The sequence below is a fragment of the Saccostrea cucullata genome, unplaced genomic scaffold (genome assembly GCF_032062105.1).
Source record: "Saccostrea cucullata isolate Sc308-1 unplaced genomic scaffold, CSIRO_AGI_Scuc_v1 ctg99, whole genome shotgun sequence".
Classification (NCBI taxonomy): Eukaryota; Metazoa; Mollusca; class Bivalvia; order Ostreida; family Ostreidae; genus Saccostrea; species Saccostrea cuccullata.
Genome location: NW_026939269.1, coordinates 525,440 through 546,466, shown reverse-complemented (window position 1 = coordinate 546,466; position 21,027 = coordinate 525,440). Strand labels below are relative to the sequence as shown.

Genomic DNA, 21,027 nt, shown 5'->3' with positions numbered 1-21,027 from the left:
TTTATCTAGGCTAAGCATATTTTTTAGAAAAATAATGACTTTTCATATAAAATCATTGTTAAAACTGCTTTGATATTATTAATGATAATATTATTAATGATATTATCGTGAAATTGTGGGGAAATATCGTGATATATCACGATACGAAATTTTTGGTGATACCCATCCCTAAGGAAAATACTTCATCTGTAATTTTTTTTTCAAAAATCCTGCAAGAAAATAACAATAACTGATAGCTCAGACGAAGGATTTTACTTTGGATAGTGTATTTCCAAATCTGTTTGTAAGCAAGTATAAAGAAATAAAAATTGAGGATTTTTCAAAACTTTTAATGGGGATGGGCTTTGTGCCTGGTAACAAGTTATTAGATTCTGAAGTTGAGGGGGGTGGGGATTTCTTAAAATATTTGATTGTACAAGATCATGGCTTCCTCATCCTGCATCTTATTAACTCTTAAGTATTTATAGCAAGGCTCCTACAAGGAATCTGTGCTTTCAAGGCAGAAAACATGCTTATATAACAAAATTTTAGGGATGGATAAGATTGATTATTATATCAGTTAATAAAGTTCGTGATTTTATAGCCTTAGGAATGGAAATCAGGATATAGTAAGGTTCAGTTCATTTCAAGAACTTTTTTCTTAATATTCAAATTTAAAATTAGGTCAGTATCATTTTTAACGATTAACTTAAAATGTACTTAATACTCCAGCAATAATTATGTTAGCCCTATTGGTAATGGGCAATATAATGCTTTATCAATATTTTATGATATACAGTTCAATGTTTACCACAAATCCAACTCATTTTCATTCTTTCCTCATTTTTATACTTTTCTGGTTCTATAAAATTTCAGTCAGTCCTCATATTTTAAATATATCTTGTGCTAATTGATAGCAGTACATGCTTTATATTTTTAGTTATGAAATATTTCCTTATATTTACCCCCGGCCATTTACAACTACACATATTTCATGGACATATTCCTTATTAAAATTGTACTTGTAAAACTTTTAAAAAAAAAAAAAAAAGCATTAATTTTGTATATTTAAATAAAACAAAAAGTGTTTAAAGGGTTTAAATACTGCTTTATAATAATTAATAATAATTAATAGAAACTCAATGTATACGGTAGATATAAGCAGGGAAATTTAATGTATACAGACGCACTAAGAAGATATAGGGTCTGCAGAGCCAATTTTCTGTTCTCATGTACATGTACATCAGGTTGTCATGTTTCATTTTGACTGGTTGTCATCTTTATTATACATTGACACAATCATTGTGTACATTTATGGTTAGGAAGCTTCATTGCTTTTGTGATCTAGAAAAATCTCTAATCACTGTAACTTCATTTTAAATATTTTAAATAATTTTTTTTGATTTATAATAATTAAAAGTAATAACATATTTCTTTTTATTCTGAGTTTTCATCATTGTACCATTGTTCTTGTTGCGAACATTGACAAAGCATAATATGACTTCTTATCAGCCTTGCAATTGAGCTAAGTGAATAGATGTAGTGAATAATACACAAGCTTATTATGTTACCTGTATAATTGTTTAATAATTTCAATTGTGTTATAAATTATTTCTTTTGCTCGCTCTGTAATAGCAAGGGGTATTTAATGATTAAAATGTGATTGATCATTTGCAATTAAAAGCAAGAATGCATTTTCTGTACATTGTCATTCCGGCATTTGACAAAAAATTTTCCAAGAAAGGAGAAAATTGTGACTGGACTGGGAATCAAGGCTGTGACAGCCTGCATTACTTGTCAACACTCTAACCACAGATACATGTATCTAGAGTCATATCACCAAAACCAATACAAAATGATAAAAGTATACTGAATGATTGGTACTGATGGCATATTTGATATATATACCTTTATTTGACAATTGCCAATTATCTGTGATTGAGCTATCACATAGAAAAGTGAGTCATTTCTGTCACAGCTGTTCTACATAAAGTTTCTAACAGAAGGCCCAAGGCCTGAAATCATTTCAGATAAATTGTCCACCTTCACTTCTACTCTAAGCCTCTCTATGTGTATCGTAAATATAATGTATTTAGATAAAGCCTTGATATAGGTCACAGTGACTTGCTTTTTGAGAACCTTGGATGCATCAATTAAATTGACAAGGATGGAGGATTCAAGCTTCTTGTCATATGAAATATTTATAGCATTTATCCAACAGTAGGTCATTTTGGCGTTGTTTTTGTATGACACAATCTGAGAACTGTTATGATGTTATTTCAAGGGTGATATGTATATACAGAGCATTCGATGAATACATGTAAATATGTTGACAGAATAATGATGGGGATGTGGGTTTATGACAAGGGTTAACTCTAAAATCCTCGAACACAGGTCCCCTGCAGATGATGATTCCAAGGGGTTTATATCTCTCAGTTGATTAGATATGCAAAGTATAAGTACAATTTCTAAAACAAGGTATATTATTGACAAACAAGTTGATGAATCAAGAACATCAGCAGTCTCATTTAAAGTAATTTTGTTAAGTTCCATGGTAGATACAATGACCTTGTCAGCAAATACAATTTATCATGGAGTCAAATGCTGACTGACATTTCTAACCAATTGTTAGTCCATTATTTACACACTGAATTGACGACAGTGTTTTTCCGTTATTTCTGGATCATGACAAGGAGCACACAGCAGTCTGTGTTTGCTCTGCTCTACTTTATATTGTTTTATGGACTTTTGAATACTGTTTGTTATGTCCATATATTTCACAGTATCAGAAAATGTTAAAAGATGTCAAAACAAATATGAGGAAATATACATAGATGTGTTGAAATAGAAAACAACTCATGCACTGATAAAACTTTTAATATTTTATATTATGAATCAATGATGATATACACATGTATGTATAACAGATGTACAAGATTCTTTAATCTATACCAGAACATTCACTAAGTTCCATTTCCATCAGAATTTTCTCTGCTCACACAGCGTCCTTCTAAGACTGACTGAATGATTCGACCAAGTCTTTCAAGTTTGAGCTTGTTTGCTGCAGTTTTTAAGGTATCTACAGGATTATATGATTCATTTGTGGAGTCCTTAAGAGTGGTTATGAAGTAATTCAGACGAAGCCTGCTGACGGATTCGTTCAGGTAGATGAAGAGATTTTTGTGTTTCATTTCTTTCGACAAATTCTCCTCCTCTTCTGTCATGGCCTGTAACATTGAATACAGTTTTATATCACTTATTTTTTTTTTTTAACTCAGAAACTACATAATAGCCTTTACAATGCAAAGAAAGAAATTTTTGTACATCAAAATTCAAATGTTCAAACTGGTCAGCTGTGTATGCACACCACACATCTACATTGAAAATGATAAAATGGTTTCGGTTCTACATTTCTGACTCTTGTGGTATGGCACATTACTTGGTATTTAAATTTTAAAGAAAAAAAATTGGTGTACTTGTTCACAATAAAATGAATTTTTCCCTTTTTCCATAGACCAATGCTTGCTGGTTTTCTATAATCAATCAATTGTACTGTCAAACTTGTTATGATTTTAATTTTTTTCTTTTCTCTAAATTCAAATTGAAAAATGTTATCCTTCACAATAGCACCCAGACCCCCCAAGCAATACTTTATCTGAGCCTTTGGCACAGTGTGCTAATATTATGGAATGTTATAATATCACTCAAAAAAGTAATGTGGATGAGTTTATCCTTGAAACTTACCATGTGAATGGAAAACAAAACATCATATGCAAATCCCTGAAGGATTCTATAGAGCATCATCAAGTGTCTCTTAGTTTTCTCTGACATTTCATCATCATCATCCTCTTCATCATTAGCCACATCATCGTCTGATTTCTGAGCCACCTTTTCATCGGTTTTGTTGTCATCAGCAGAAGATGAACACTGTGCCTCTTCTGTGTCTGTTTTGTCCCCCTCTCCATCTACATCAGGCTCCTTTTCCAATTCTTTGTCTTTGGCACTTTCCTCGGAATTAATTTGCTGAATGTATGGCATCAATGGCTCTAAAATTTTCAGGAATATCCTCAATAATTTTTCATCTGAAAAGAGAAAGCCCTGTTTAAGTGAACATCAAGTTCTTTGCCATTTCAAACAAGAAGTCTGTGAGCCAATGCTCAATAGTAATACCCCCACTCTGATGTGAATATACACTATCATGTTTATATACACAAGTCCAGTCCCGGATAAAGAGAAGTTGACATCAGGTTCATACAAAAATAAATCCCACAATATGGCATGTCTCAACAAAGTATGTGTTAAAGCTGAACATGACTAGTAAATAAGCATATGCTATTTTTGATATTATTATCTACAATATATCAACACTGGGGTATACTCTTCAGATTCGTTACACCTGCTGCTTTATTGTCATGGGTATAGGCATGGAATGTCGACCCATGTTCGTGCTGGTTATCTTGCATTACCTTGGTTTACATTTTATTGCAGTTACGCAGTATACATGTATTTGTGTTTGTTTGTATACTGCACTAACCTGTGCAACTGTTGTAAGTGTCTTTGGTATCTTACTTTCCTGAACTGGGAGAGGTACAAAGTTATTTTTATCAATACTTAGTATTTTATAGGATTACGTCCGTATACCCCGGTGACAATTCCTTACACTGAACAGTGACTAAGTGATTTGCTCTATTTATAGGGGTCTGCAGATATAGCGAGAGCTTGAACAAAAATGGCGGACAAATTCCTTTTACAAATCGTGTTCATCTTTTAAATTTCAATCATCTGCAACAAGTAGTTACTGAGAAAACTGTGACGAAAATTTGTTATGCATGGTACTGACAGATGCACGGATAAAGAGGAAGTTGACATCAAATTTAAAAAAAAAAATGAATCCCACAATATGGTATGGCTCAGCAAAGAATGTGCTAACATTTAAAGCATCTGCAATGACCAGTTGCTATGAAAACTGCAATGAAAATTTGTTGTGATAGTAGGAACAGACACACTGATAAACAGGAAGTTGACATCAGATTTGACCAAAAATGAATCCCACCATATGGAATACCTCAGTGAAAAATGTGCTAAAATTTTTTAGTATAGTTGCAATGAGTAGCTGCTGAGAAAACTGCAAAAAAAAAATTGTTACGGACAGACACACTGATAGACAGATGGACAGACACACAAGGGTTAAACAATATACCCCCTCTCCTTAATAATTATATTCTTCAGCTTAGTAACTGAAATATATCCAAAAAGAATATTTGTACATGTATTTTTCATAATCTCAGATAAAAAAATTTGACGAAGACTGATCTATGCTTGTTTACCTCTGAGAAGCTTGGCTGCCGTTTCCTCATGAGAAGTAAATATGACATTGAGGACAGACAGGGCTGAGGATATTGCTGCCTCCCGCCCCTCCAGTCCTACTATTTCATCTTCACAGAGTATTCCGAGGTACTTCATCAGCGGGGGGCATAGGCCATCAGCACACTCAACTATACACAAAAAGTATAAAGTTCAATGACACATTCATATTTTACATGCATAACAAATGTTTGCAGCTGGTCAAGATAGCCTGAAGGTAAAGTGTTCACTTCATCATCTAGAGAGCGTGGTTCAAATTTCATTTGCTGCTTCAAACCGAAGATGCATAAACATAGGTAGTGACTGTTCCTTCTCCAATTCAAGTATCCATCATAAGAAGTGAAGGCATTATAGTCTTTCTAATGAGAACTAAAAAATGGAGGTGCCATGTCATTGAAGAATAAAAGACCCTTGCTGCTCAATGGCCACAAGTGCCAAGTAAGGCCTAAAGGTCTAAATTTGTAGCCTTTCACTGCTTTACAGTGACATCTTTATACGAGTGAAAAATTCTTGAAGGGGACATAAAACATTATACAATCTATTAACCAAACAGTCAGAGTCAGACAAATCCAACACTGTTTTAGTTTAATTACATAAAAAACGTATAAATAAAATATAATTATCAGTTTATTTTTATTCCAAAAAATTATGGATTATTACTTTTAGCACTTGAAAACTCTTAATTTAATTCTGGACCTGTATGTATTAAAGTAAAGGAGCTAAGATTCACTTACCTAGAGATTCGACCCCTGTTTCTGTGGTGGACAGCAGCTGGAAGATATGTAAGTAGGTTTCCAGGGCTTCACTGTGTTTACATCTGAATCAAAGACAGTAAATAAGTATGCAAAATCTGATTCATATGTCCTTCAAAAACACAAGAAATTAATGTTTCAGGCTTATTAACATTTTATAATCCTACACATAACTGACTACCTTCAGAAATCACTGGGTTTTTTTTGTTTTGTTTCATGATTCAGCTATATACAAATCAATGAATTTATCAAATCACTTCTACTTTTATGGATTATATAAAGAAAAAGCAAAGAATCTGTTACCCGATCTGTTTGATTGCTTCCAGCATGGACTGTATAAGAAGGGGTGTGGCCCACTTTTCACAAAGCTCCTCATCTACATCTAGTAAAACATCTAAAAACTCAGCCGTGTTGTGTAGCAGATCACCTATAAGAGCAGTGCATAAATGTAACTTGTAAATTACATAGGGCATGGTACATGTATCTTCAGAGATAGATAACTCATGATAACAATTCCATTGCAATTCATTTATATATACCATCATTTGATTTGAATCTTCATATACAAATAACAATCATTAATCTGTAGTTTAAAACTTAATAATGAATTATTGTAAAAAAAAAAAAAAATCATTTGATTACTGGGATTCATTAAAAATCTAAAGAAACATTGACTACATTTTGTGGAGCTTTGAAAGATAAAGTTGATGTGATCCTGGATGTTTTCTGATCGGGTGATAGTCTCAATCCACGCCCCCCTGGCCGCAGGGTTAGACAGACTGGTGTAAAGAAACCTGAAACATTAGACAGTTTATAATGTTAACATACTACATGTACTTTATTGTGGACTTTCGCCTTTGATTTATGACATCCTTAAATATAATGTAGTAAACAAGACATTTTTCTCCTTAGAACAACCAAAGCTATACCAATTCATACCTGGTTGTTTCATTTAATGTCTGAGGATCAGAATTGTCTAACAGCAGCAAGGCCATGCTCCTAAAACAATTGAATTAGTTTTATAAATAAGAATTTTCAAGTTTATTATTGATAAAATCATTAGCATTGTACATGTATGGAATGTGAAAAATCAAGCTTACCTAACTTTTTCATTTTCTGACATTGTCACACAAACTGTTTCATCACAAGCCATGTTTCCCAAAATACCTACACAAATCTCCTGTCAGAAGAGAAATTGACATTTAAACAAGTAAAAGTTCATACTAGGACTAAATTTTTAAAAATGAAAAAAATCTCATTTATATACGAGGGTTGATCCAAAAGTAATATCACAACTTCGATAAAATTTCTCCTAGTCGACGTAAATTAACAAAATTTTACATGATGGAAGCTATATATATTTTAAATCAGTCCTGAAAAATTCAAATTAAAATGACTTATACTTTTCAAAATATCGAATTAAACACAGAGTGCGATTATGGTAGTCGCCGCACCTAAATAACGTCATAAAACGGATCTATGCGCCGTCACACACTTTTAAAAACGCCTTCACATCGTTTTATTAAAAAAATGATATTCACAAAACATTCACATATTTTATTTTCTTTAAGAACAATTGGCACCAATTGTACACTTTATTTATAATTTAATCCCTCATCAAAATTCTATGAACAATACCATAAGACAAACTTTAAAGTGTCTCATATCACTCAAACTGCCGCTAATCTCTTTTACGACAACGTCGACGCCATTGAACGTTTCCACCCGACCTCCTATCTTTCGGTATTTCTGTCCCCAAATGATCATTTATTTACCTATTACCCGCCCAAAATCTCTGAAACCATCTATGAACAAGTCTCGTTGACATTCTTTCCTCTGCGAGTTTGATTTACCATCATAACTGTTTCTACTTGTGATTTCCCAATTTTGAAAGAAAAATACATTACAACTCGTTTCGGTGTTTCATTCCATTTCGACATTTCCTTTCTGCAATACATCAGATATAAACAATATTGTTTATGATGAAAAAAAAAAACAATGCTGCCATTTAATTTTTAACTAAAGATCAGAAAATGTCGTAAAATTTGTCTTTTAAAATATTGGACGGTTAGACGATTTTTTAGATACTTTTTTAAATGTGCTTGTCTTTTTTCATTCTAACAATATTTACTTTAAAACGTGACGTTTAGTTGTGACGCGGCGACACCCCCTATGTTTAATGTTTAAAACATCTATAAAATGAATTCAATTGAACATTATTAAATGAAATTTTCAATTTTGATTAGATTTATGTTTATGCATCTTTTGGTGCATTATATTTGATAATATGACGCCAAATATTAAAGATATGGACACAGTGACATTACTTTTGGATCAACCCTCGTATATCTTTAAAATAAATTTTATTAGCAGCAGACCTTATAGATAGTTGGTCTGAAAAATTGGGATGGACAAAAAGATTGAGAGAGCGAGCCAGTACTACTGCCACCATTAAAAAAATTGCACATTTATTGCACACAAGAAATATTGTGCCATGTTCGTGATTTATTACTCGATCTGTATATTTAAACTGCCATTTCCAAATATTTTTAACATATTTTAAAAATTTTCTACAATGAAACATTTAGAAAGACTGTGGTGATAGCCCCACCCCACAACCTGAAGTGAGATCATCAAAAATTTGGCTTATTTATGCATGTACTCTTACATGTAGGTGGCAAGACAATAAGGTCCATCCTGCTTTAGCATATGTCAGCTAAGAGATTGACAAAGATCTAAATTGAACGTTTGTGCAGTTTAACATGCTGAAGTAAGAAACTGGAGTAATAAATCCTGAATCCAGCACTTTGTATGAATAAATAAACATTTTTTTGCTTTGGAAAGCACTGTAGCAGCGTCACCTCATAATGGCAGAAAAGCTAAATAAGTATCACTTACTGTGACCCTGGGAGCTTTTGATTTGCCAATAACTCCAACAAATATATCAATAGCTTTGAATTCATGGAGAAACTGGACCACTTCCTGTAAAAATATTCAAAAGAATCAGAAAAAATATAAATTGGACAATTATTTGAAAGTCCATCATGTATATATGCCTGATAAGAAATCCTATGCTATACCAAATAACATTACAAACAAAAATTTTACCTAGAAAGACAATTTATATGTAAACAACATATGTTCTATAAATGTTTCCATCATATAGTATAAGAATGAGACTTCATATGAACAAACTCCTGTATCCACTTTGACATTCCCCTGAATTCTGCTATGATTTCCCAGACTTACGGAGTTCATGGACATGTCCCAGAGTTCACACAGCTCGTTCTGTAAGTCTTCGTCCACATCCACACTGAAATCATTCTCCCCATCCCCTACCGCTCTGTTGTCCCTCTCTTTATCTACTTCCTGTCAATACAAAATGGAATTTTTACATGGGGACTCAGGAGATACTGATAAAGAGAAATGCATGGTTATTCCTTAAACTCTCTCTCATTCATTAAGAAATTTTAAAACAGTGGACTAAAATCATAAATCATTTATTTATATTTTAATCCAAATGCATTTTAAAATACAGAGACTACAGACCAAACTAATATCTATAAACTCAATAGTGGTTTAAGTTCATCCCCACCCACCCAAATATATTATATTGTGGAATTACAATTTCCTTTTTCCTCCATTATCAAATAAATCTGTTCACAGATTAAATATGAGTTATGGTAGTTTCTTTACAGTATAAATTTATTGTTATCGTGTAAGACCTAAATATAGCAAACATTCTGAATAACAAATTCAAAACCTTTTTATACTATGTAAAGTCATACATAATTATAAGTTTCTACAATCTCATAATAATAATGTAATCACAATATTACTCTCTCTCATTCATCAGTTTGCTAGCTTTCAAATTAATATTCTTTTAATAAGGTGTACAGTTCGGTGCCAGACAACTCACCGAAAGACAGATCACCAACAAAAGTGAAAATCACCGAATGGACAATTCACCGACAATAGTGTCAGTGAGAAGAAATTCATGGACAATGTTTTCATAATAATTGTTAAATGTCAAATTAACTAATCTGTTCAGATATAATAAACACATCAAAGATGTATAAAAAAAACCCATGTATTTCTTTGTCTTTTTTGTATATCCATCATTGTTGGTCTAGAGCATACAGATTGCTTTTCGTGCATCCGAGCAAGGTCATAGGTCGGCAATATTAGGTGAAGTTTTTGATTTAATGAAAAAAAGATTTGAAAATGAATAAGAACATTTATTCACATGCTCGATTTTCTCTAAATATTTGTTAAATTTCGATGTTTTCTAAATTCGGTCGATAATGTGTCTGTTGGTGACCCTTCTTTTGGTGACTTGTCGTATCGGCGAGTTTTATAGTTGTCGTTCGGTGAGCTGTCTTTCGGTCACCTGTCATAGACCCGTACAGTTTGATACAATTGTTTCTTCTGCCATTGATATACCAGAAACAGATATATTTTTTCCAAAAAAAAAAGTCTTAAATAAAAAGTCAGGAAATATCTCACTCAATTCACGTATTTACTTATCTTGGAAAATCAATTTTATTTCTAAATAAGTCTTTGACATGATTAATTCAAAAAGTGTTTAAACATTAATATTTTTCACTGCCACCAGAGTAATACTAAGAAATGTTTTTGTACTCTAGCTGGCAGGTGTTTGAAAGATAAAGAGGGGGAGGATGTGGCATGTGTTTGAAAGATATAGAGAGGGGGAGGTTGGGGATTTTTTTTTCTTCAAAATTATACAGTGTAATATCCATTATAGTGATCCATTAAAAATGATTTTAATCAATTAGTTTTTTAATCATATAATATTATTTTCAATTACTTTTTTAATATTCCTTCAAATTTTTTGTTATTTGTAAGATAATTTGTTCAAATCATCAAAGTGGTTTCAGGTGTACTAATAATTATAGACAATACTAATTAAGAAGTTAAACATCAAAGGGGGAAGCCATATCATCAATAAGCACTTGACACCTTGTACAATTATCAATGGAATCACAAAATAAACAGTAATTATGAAGCCAAGAAAACTGGCATGTCAGTATCCCTTACAAATCCCTTTGATTCCCCTGGCACATCAATGGAATAGCCCTATTTTTTTTTACTTAAATAGAAGTGAATTTGCTCCTTCTCTACACCTCAGCTGTCAACTGAATGGTCACTATGCCTTCACAAGTAAGAATTTTTTACCTCTAGCTTATTACACTATGCCTAATCCCATTGGGAAAATTGCTGTTACAAGTAATTTTTAACATACTACAACCATAAATAAATTGCTTGGAATGGAAAATGCAAATAATGACACATTGTACTGTTGTTAACTGGTTTTAGTCAAAATATCATTTCAAGTGCCAATTAAACTTTGATAAGTTTGATAAATACTCTCAATCCTTATTGAACTGTTTAAATTATGCAAGAATGGGTGTGTTCCAATATTATATCCACAGGCCGCAAGACCATAAACTAAGAACTGACTTAAGTCAAAAGAACTATGCATGATAACTCCGGATTCCTGCCACTTTACAACCATTTAATTCAATATTAAAGACAAATTGGCTATAAATTCTTTGTTTAATACAAAAAACAGTTCAATGCTAGTTGATTAATAATTTTAGTACCAGTGCTGTATAGTAAAATATCCCTAATTCCAGCTTTTGAAATAAGGGGGGTAGATTCTATTTTCCACTGATGTCAGCCTAGAAAGCATCACAATTATCTAAAAAAAACTTTTGCATATGAATAAATTTTTCTTATGTTTTATGCATATAAAATTAATCATATATATTAGTAAAACATTAAGTTTCAGTTGTAAAGCACTTGGAAATGGCTGAAAAACTGAGCATTTTTGTCATTTTTTTTGTCTATAAACTTATGTCCTCCCAACCCTGAATCACAAAAAGCTTTGGTTTGAATTTGTGAAATGACAGTCCATATTACCCATCAGAAGAAATTTTTGTGTCACAGATCCAAGGGGTACAGTTTGGTGTTGTGTTAGGTTAGAACTTAGAGTAGTGTTAGTATCAGGCAGTATTCAATGCACCCCCACCAGACGAGTGCTGACCAGTGAATACTTCTTGCTGTTGTGTGAGGTTATAACGTAGGCTTTGTATCACACTTATTTCTCCACAAACACAAATTCTTTGCCAATTTCTGACATCCATACAGCTATGATCAAACTCATATATACCGTTGTCAAAAACATCAAATTGTTACCAACTTTAAGGACATAAATAGAAAGGATCAGTCTCAAAGAAGTGAGACCTCCATATGCTTTTATAATTGTGGCACATTTTGTAACATCATTAACAATAAATAACGACCAGTTCCAAAATAATCCACGAATATCATCTATCAATTTCTGAACACGAAACCAAGGATATCAATTGAAGACACCTTAATTTTGATAAACATAAAAACTTAGAATAGAGTAGGGTTAGTATCAGGCAGTATTCCTCCCCCACCAGAGGGGTGCTGACCAGTGAATACTGTTTGGTGTTGTGTTAGGTTAGAACTTAGAGTAGGGTTAGTATCAGGCAGTATTCCTCCCCCGCCAGACGGGTGCTGACCAGTGAATACTGTTTGATGTTGTGTTAGGTTAGAACTTAGAGTAGGGTTAGTATCAGGCAGTATTCCTCCCCCGCCAGACGGGTGCTGACCAGTGAATACTGTTTGGTGTTGTGTTAGGTTAGAACTTAGAGTAGGGTTAGTATCAGGCAGTATTCCTCCCCCGCCAGACGGGTGCTGACCAGTGAATACTGTTTGGTGTTGTGGTAGGTTAGAACTTAGGGTTTGTATCACGCTTATTTCTCCACAAACACGAATTCTTTGCCAATTTCTGACATCCTTACAGCTAAGACCAAACTCATATACTGTTGTCAAAAACATCATATTGTTACCAACTTTAAGGACATAAAGAGAAAGGATCAGTCTCAAATAAGTGAGACCTCCATATGCTTTTACAATTGTAGCACATTTTGTAACATCATTAACAATGAATAACGACCAGTTCCAAAATAATCCACGAATATCATCTATCAATTTCTGAACACAAAACCACGGATATCAATTGAAGACACCTTAAATAATTTTGATAAACATTAGTACTTAGAGTAGGCTTAGTATCAGGCAGTATTCCTCCCCCGCCAGACGGGTGCTGACCAGTGAATACTGTTTGGTGTTGTGTTAGGTTAGAACTTAGAGTAGGGTTAGTATCACGCAGTATTCCTCCCCCGCCAGACGGGTGTTGAGCAGTGAATACTGTTTGGTGTTGTTTAGGTTAGAACTTAAGAGTAGGGTTAGTATCAGGCAGTATTCCTCCCCCGCCAGACGGGTGCTGACCAGTGAATACTGTTTGGTGTTGTGTTAGGTTAGAACTTAGAGTAGGGTTAGTATCAGGCAGTATTCCTCCCCCGCCAGACGGGTGCTGACCAGTGAATACTGTTTGGTGTTGTGTTAGGTTAGAACTTAGAGTAGGGTTAGTATCAGGCAGTATTCCTCCCCCGCCAGACGGGTGCTGACCAGTGAATACTGTTTGGTGTTGTGGTAGGTTAGAACTTAGGGTTTGTAACACGCTTATTACTCCACAAACACGAATTCTTTGCCAATTTCTGACATCCATACAGCTATGATCAAACTCATATATACTGTTGTCAAAAACATCATATTGTTACCAACTTTAAGGACATAAATAGAAAGGATCAGTCTCAAAGAAGTGAGACCTCCACATGCTTTTATAATTGTAGCACATTTTGTAACATCATTAACAATAAATAACGACCAGTTCCAAAATAATCCACGAATATCATCTATCAATTTCTGAACACGAAACCACGGATATCAATTGAAGACACCTGAATTTTGATAAACATAACTACTTAGAGTAGGGTTAGTATCAGGCAGTATTCCTCCCCCGCCAGACGGGTGCTGACCAGTGAATACTGTTTGGTGTTGTGTTAGGTTAGAACTTAGAGTAAGGTTAGTATCAGGCAGCATTCCTCCTCCACCAGACGGGTGCTGACCAGTGAATACTGTTTGGTGTTGTTGAAGGTTAGAACTTAGAGTAGGGTTAGTATCAGGCAGTATTCCTCCCCCGCCAGACGGGTGCTGACCAGTGAATACTGTTTGGTGTTGTGGTATGTTAGAACTTAGAGTAGGGTTAGTATCAGGCAGTATTCCTCCCCCGCCAGACGGGTGCTGACCAGTGAATACTGTTTGGTGTTGTGGTAGGTTAGAACTTAGAGTAGGGTTAGTATCAGGCAGTATTCCTCCCCCGCCAGACGGGTGCTGACCAGTGAATACTGTTTGGTGTTGTGTTAGGTTAGAACTTAGAGTAGGGTTAGTATCAGGCAGTATTCCTCCCCCGCCAGATGGGTGCTGACCAGTGAATACTGTTTGGTGTTGTGGTAGGTTAGAACTTAGGGTTTGTATCACGCTTATTTCTCCACAAACACGAATTCTTTGCCAATTTCTGACATCCATACAGCTATGATCAAACTCATATATACTGTTGTCAAAAACATCATATTGTTACCAACTTTAAGGACATAAATAGAAAGGATCAGTCTCAAAGAAGTGAGACCTCCATATGCTTTTATAATTGTAGCACATTTTGTAACATCATTAACAATGAATAACGGCCAGTTCCAAAATAATCCACGAATATCATCTATCAATTTCTGAACAAGAAACCACGGATATCAATCGAAGACACCTTAATTTTGATAAACATAAGTAGTTAGAGTAGGGTTAGTATCAGGCAGTATTCCTCCCCCGCCAGACGGGTGCTGACCAGTGAATACTGTTTGGTGTTGTGTTAGGTTAGAACTTAAGAGTAGGGTTAGTATCAGGCAGTATTCCTCCCCCGCCAGACGGGTGTTGACCAGTGAATACTGTTTGGTGTTGTGTTAGGTTAGAACTTAGAGTAGGGCTAGTATCAGGCAGTATTCCTCCCCTGCCAGACGGGTGCTGACCAGTGAATTCTGTTTGGTGTTGTGTTAGGTCAGTATTCCTCCCCCGCCAGACGGGTGCTGACCAGTGAATACTGTTTGGTGTTGTGGTAGGTCTTAGAACTATTCCTCCCCCGCCAGACGGGTGCTGAGAACTTAGGGTTTGTATCATGCTTATTTCTCCACAAACACCAATTCTTTGCCAATTTCTGACATCCATACAGCTATGATCAAACTCATATATACTGTTGTCAAAAACATCATATTGTTACCAACTTTAAGGACATAAATAGAAAGGATCAGTCTCAAAGAAGTGAGACCTCCATATGCTTTCATAATTGTAGCACATTTTGTAACATCATTAACAATAAATAACGACCAGTTCCAAAATAATCAATGAATATCGTCTATCAATTTCTGAACACGAAACCACAGATATCAATTGAAGACACCTTAATTCTGATAAAATTAAGTACTTAGAGTAGGGTTAGTATCAGGCAGTATTCCTCCCCCGCCAGACGGGTGCTGACCAGTGAATACTGTTTGGTGTTGTGTTAGGTTAGAACTTAGAGTAGGGTTAGTATCAGGCAGTATTCCTCCCCCGCCAGACGGGTGCTGACCAGTGAATACTGTTTGGTGTTGTGGTAGGTTAGAACTTAGAGTAGGGTTAGTATCAGGCAGTATTCCTCCCCCGCCAGACGGGTGCTGACCAGTGAATACTGTTTGGTGTTGTGTTAGGTTAGAACTTAGAGTAGGGTTAGTATCAGGCAGTATTCCTCCCCCGCCAGACGGGTGCTGACCAGTGAATACTGTTTGGTGTTGTGTTAGGTTAGAACTTAGAGTAGGGTTAGTATCAGGCAGTATTCCTCCCCCGCCAGTTCAGTGCTGACCAGTGAATACTGTTTGGTGTTGTGGTAGGTTAGAACTTAGAGTAGGGTTAGTATCAGGCAGTATTCCTCCCCCGCCAGACGGGTGCTGACCAGTGAATACTGTTTGGTGTTGTGGTAGGTTAGAACTTAGAGTAGGGTTAGTATCAGGCAGTATTCCTCCCCCGCCAGACAGGTGCTGACCAGTGAATACTGTTTGGTGTTGTGTTAGGTTAGAACTTAGAGTAGGGTTAGTATCAGGCAGTATTCCTCCCCCGCTAGATGGGTGCTGACCAGCGAATACTGTTTGGTGTTGTGGTAGGTTAGAACTTAGGGTTTCTAACACGCTTATTTCTCCACAAACATGAATTCTTTGCCAATTTCTGACATCCATACAGCTATGATCAAACTCATATATACTGTTGTCAAAAACATCATATTGTTACCAACTTTAAGGACATAAATAGAAAGGATCAGTCTCAAAGAAGTGAGACCTCCACATGCTTTTATAATTGTAGCACATTTTGTAACATCATTAACAATGAATAACGACCAGTTCCAAAATAATCCACGAATATCATCTATCAATTTCTGAACACGAAACCACGGATATCAATTGAAGACACCTTAATTTTGATAAACATAAGTACTTAGAGTAGGGTTAGTATCAGGCAGTATTCCTCCCCCGCCAGACGGGTGCTGACCAGTGAATACTGTTTGGTGTTGTGTTAGGTTAGAACTTAGAGTAGGGTTAGTATCAGGCAGTATTCCTCCCCCGCCAGACGGGTGCTGACCAGTGAATACTGTTTGGTGTTGTGTTAGGTTAGAACTTAGAGTAGGGTTAGTATCAGGCAGTATTCCTCCCCCGCCAGACGGGTGCTGACCAGTGAATACTGTTTGGTGTTGTGTTAGGTTAGAACTTAGAGTAGGGTTAGTATCAGGCAGCATTCCTCCCCCGCCAGACGGGTGCTGACCAGTGAATACTGTTTGGTGTTGTGTTAGGTTAGAACTTAGAGTAGGGTTAGTATCAGGCAGTATTCCTCCCCCGCCAGACGGGTGCTGACCAGTGAATACTGTTTGGTGTTGTGTTAGGTTAGAACTTAGAGTAGGGTTAGTATCAGGCAGTATTCCTCCCCTGCCAGACGGGTGCTGACCAGTGAATACTGTTTGGTGTTGTGTTAGGTCAGTATTCCTCCCCCACCAGACGGGTGCTGACCAGTGAATACTGTTTGGTGTTGTGGTAGGTTAGAACTTAGGGTTTGTATCATGCTTATTTCTCCACAAACACCAATTCTTTGCCAATTTCTGACATCCATACAGCTATGATCAAACTCATATATACTGTTGTCAAAAACATCATATTGTTACCAACTTTAAGGACATAAATAGAAAGGATCAGTCTCAAAGAAGTGAGACCTCCATATGCTTTTATAATTGTAGCACATTTTGTAACATCATTAACAATGAATAACGACCAGTTCCAAAATAATCCACGAATATCATCTATCAATTTCTGAACACGAAACCACGGATATCAATTGGAGACACCTTAATTTTGATAAAGCATAAGTACTTAGAGTAGGGTTAGTATCAGGCAGTATTCCTCCCCCGCCAGACGGGTGCTGACCAGTGAATACTGTTTGGTGTTGTGTTAGGTTAGAACTTAGAGTAGGGTTAGTATCAGGCAGTATTCCTCCCCCGCCAGATGGGTGCTGACCAGTGAATACTGTTTTTTGGTGTTGTTTTAGATTAGAACTTGGAGTAGGATTAGGTTAGAACTTAGAGTAGGGTTAGTATCAGGCAGTATTCCTCCCCTGCCAGAGGGGTTCTGACCAGTGAATACTGTTTGTTGTTATGTGAGCTTAGAACTTAGAGTAGAGTTAGTATCAGGCTATTTCTCCACAAACACGAATTCTTTGCCAATTTCTTACATCCATACAGCTATGATCAAACTCAAATATACTGTTATGAAAAACACCATATAATTACAAACTTCAAGGACATAAAAATAAAGAGGATCAGTTTCAAAGAAGTGAGAATATCAGATGCTTCTATAATTGTAGAACATTTTTTGACATCAATAACAATGAATAACAACCAACTTTAATTCATGAACATCAGCTATGAATTTCTGAGCAAGAAACCACGGGTATCAATACGCCAGTCTCCCTTGGTGCGCTCTTTTGTTGAGGAGGGGGGTTTCATTGCTGCGTGAACAGACAGGTGTGACAGATATGTATATATTGGATATATTGTATCATTTATCATAGCTACATGATTGTCAGGTTGCACTCTACAACTCGATAATAACCGAGCTGATGTAAAGGTGTCATTTTTTTAAAGGAAAAACTCGTCACAAAAAGGAAAATATCACTGGATGTGAGACTTTTTAGACGAGGGAAGAGATATGAACCTCTAGTAAATACGATACACATGCATTTGATCATTGCATGTCTGCAATCTAAATGACAATTGATTCTTTTCCTTATAAAATTTTCAAAAAGCCCAATAACTTTTTAGAAAATGTTTGTACAATCAAGAAAATATGTTACTCTTTACAAAGACTACAATATTTACAGTTACTCACTTTACAAAGACTATAATCAATTTCAACAGAATTATGTAGAAAATAGGGTATTTACATGTCATTCAATTTAATATCATATGAAAAGTTTCCATGAACATACTAAATACCGTTTCCTGAGAGACTGTAGGCAATCTGGATTTTCCTTTGTCGAAGTACCTGTTTTTCTATTTTTCATTAAAAATGATTTACAGTATATTTGCAAATATGCATAGTTGAGCTTGATAAAATCACTGCTTAACATCATTATCTTTCTATCAAATTTATCACATTCTAAAAGCCATAAATATCATTCATTTATTCATGCACTTTTGTATACAGAAACAACCTGTCCCAACTCCATGCTGAAATGGATACTTTTTGTGCCTTTAACATAGGAGAGTTACAATTACAAAACTCATGTAGTGAATACAGCTTAATTTTGATAAACATAAGTACTTAGAGTAGGGTTAGTATCATGGTAATTCCTCCCCTGCCAGACGGGTGCAGACCAGTGAATACTGTTTGGTGTTGTGTTAGGTTAGAACTTAGAGTAGGGTTAGTCACACTTATTCCTTCCCTGCCAGATAAATTCTTGGCCATTTCCTGCTATTCATTCAGTTATGATCAAACTCAAATAAACTGTTATCAAAATACATCAAATAATTACCAACTTATAGAATATAAATAGCAATGATCAGTCTGAAAGAAGTGAGACCTTTATAAGATGTCTTATAATTGTGGCAAATTTTGATATATCAATAGCATAAATATTTATTTATTTTAAAGCTTTTTTCCTTCGTGAGCATTTTCAAAGAAATGGCTTTATAGCTATTACTTTTTTTCCTTGCGGATGCATTGACTGACAAATTCAGCATGTAACTTCCAATGGCGATTTTGATCAAGCTAGATGACCTTAGCTAGTACTTGACACCATAAAAACACTACCCTTCATGGTCAAAGAAATACAAAGCTTTTTGGAATATACATGTATGTCCATATACATGTTGATGTTGAGCAAAAAATATTTTCCTTCCCCATGCAAAGCTGGCTTATAGGTAAGTATATACAGTATTCAATATCTTTTTTTTCTAATGCAAAGACTACTTACACAGGCCCAAGAAATTTTACCAATTGAGTAACTTACAAATAAAGTGCAGGATTGAAAAATGTCACCACATCAACATGTATATATACTGTTAATCACTTTTTATTTGCATGGACTTCAATTTCATTTACTGTAGATAAAATGTCGTTTTACGTATATATCCATGAGCATTTGATATACCGGGTATATAAAGTAATAATTAGAATTTGTTAGAATTCTTTTTCTAATAAATAGTAAATAACTCTCACAAAAATAAAATATGGCAAAAGTTGTGTTTTTCTTTTATTTTATAAGTGTGATTTTTATATATATATTTACATTTGCATTTCATACCGTTTAAGTGGAAATTTTAGCGAGACACAAATTTAGCGATTTCAACCTAAAATCTGGTATTATATTTTTAGCGAGAAGTAATTTTCGCAATTTTAAAATGCTAATCAAAGAAGCTGTTACAAATAATATACAATTAATTTTTAGCGGTATTCAATTTTAGCGATGTCGCTAATAATGCCAAATTAAATTCTCGCTAAAATTTCTACTTATACGGTATGTAAGATACTCAGGGACTGAACTGCCTGTGTTACATATTCATTCTGTGTGTTCTTTATTCCATGTATGTCAACCTGCCCCAAATCGACACTAGAAAGTATGGAATATTGATGTAAAATATCAGCCTTTAGAAATCATTGTAATGTAGGAATATGTGCAAATAATAATTTTACAGGTACTACATAGAAACAGGTACTACTGGAGTTGAGCTGCATATTGTACCTCAATAAGTTTCATGAGAGTTGAGAATAGCCAGTGTTTGCTGAAGGTTGTGTTGCGAATGGCCCCAGCTTCAAACAGATCTTTGTTCTCCTGTAATTCAGGGGGAGGGGAGGGGTTCCTCGCACAGCTAGGAGAATCTGTGGGGAAAACTATGATTTTGAAGAAAAGTGGAAAGTTTGTTTACTGTAACAGTGTAACAGATGCCTTTAAATACTATCAGGTCTAGCACAATCTTTTGATTAAGCCTTATTAAGCTATTTTCTCATTTTCTTCTCAAATGGTTTCATTTCTCAGCATTTACGAAAAAGTCGCACGATGGTGCAGTTTTATTATTCAACTTTCAGTGATTTTTCTACAATTTTTAAAAGGGGCCTGAGCCTTTTCAATTGGGAAAAATTGTCGACATTTGAGTAAAATTGGGAAAAACAATAAGATTGTAATTTACCTTCATATTGACAAGTAAATAAAATATATAAGTAAATGTAATATCATTTACTAAATTTATTTGCTGCCTACAAAATTTTTCAACAAAATGAACAAAGTTCTACTTTTTTAATGTTCTTTCATTTTGTTTTTTTTGATTGTCCTATATTCTTTTTTTTGCCATAATGGTAGACATAATTGAGAAAAAATCACTCCCGATTTCTCGTTATTGCTCGCGTTGGAGACGGAA

General features: G+C 34.9%; 1 protein-coding gene across 2 annotated transcripts in view; it reads right to left on the bottom strand.

Moving 5' to 3' along the window:
• Nucleotides 1-2,840: 2,840 nt before the first annotated feature.
• LOC134252680 (protein saal1-like) overlaps nt 2,841-21,027 on the bottom strand; it is a 41,935-nt gene continuing 23,748 nt past the window's right edge. For both annotated transcript variants that reach the window (XM_062735178.1, XM_062735177.1), the window contains 11 exons: nt 20,355-20,491; nt 9,345-9,464; nt 8,994-9,077; nt 7,196-7,275; nt 7,035-7,094; nt 6,774-6,889; nt 6,399-6,522; nt 6,078-6,160; nt 5,307-5,474; nt 3,724-4,061; nt 2,841-3,206 (listed from right to left, as the gene is read on the bottom strand). In XM_062735178.1, coding sequence (XP_062591162.1) covers nt 2,943-3,206; nt 3,724-4,061; nt 5,307-5,474; nt 6,078-6,160; nt 6,399-6,522; nt 6,774-6,889; nt 7,035-7,094; nt 7,196-7,275; nt 8,994-9,077; nt 9,345-9,464; nt 20,355-20,491 — 1,574 coding nt within the window. In that variant the 3' untranslated portion in view covers nt 2,841-2,942. The remainder of the gene's footprint in view (nt 3,207-3,723; nt 4,062-5,306; nt 5,475-6,077; nt 6,161-6,398; nt 6,523-6,773; nt 6,890-7,034; nt 7,095-7,195; nt 7,276-8,993; nt 9,078-9,344; nt 9,465-20,354; nt 20,492-21,027) is intronic.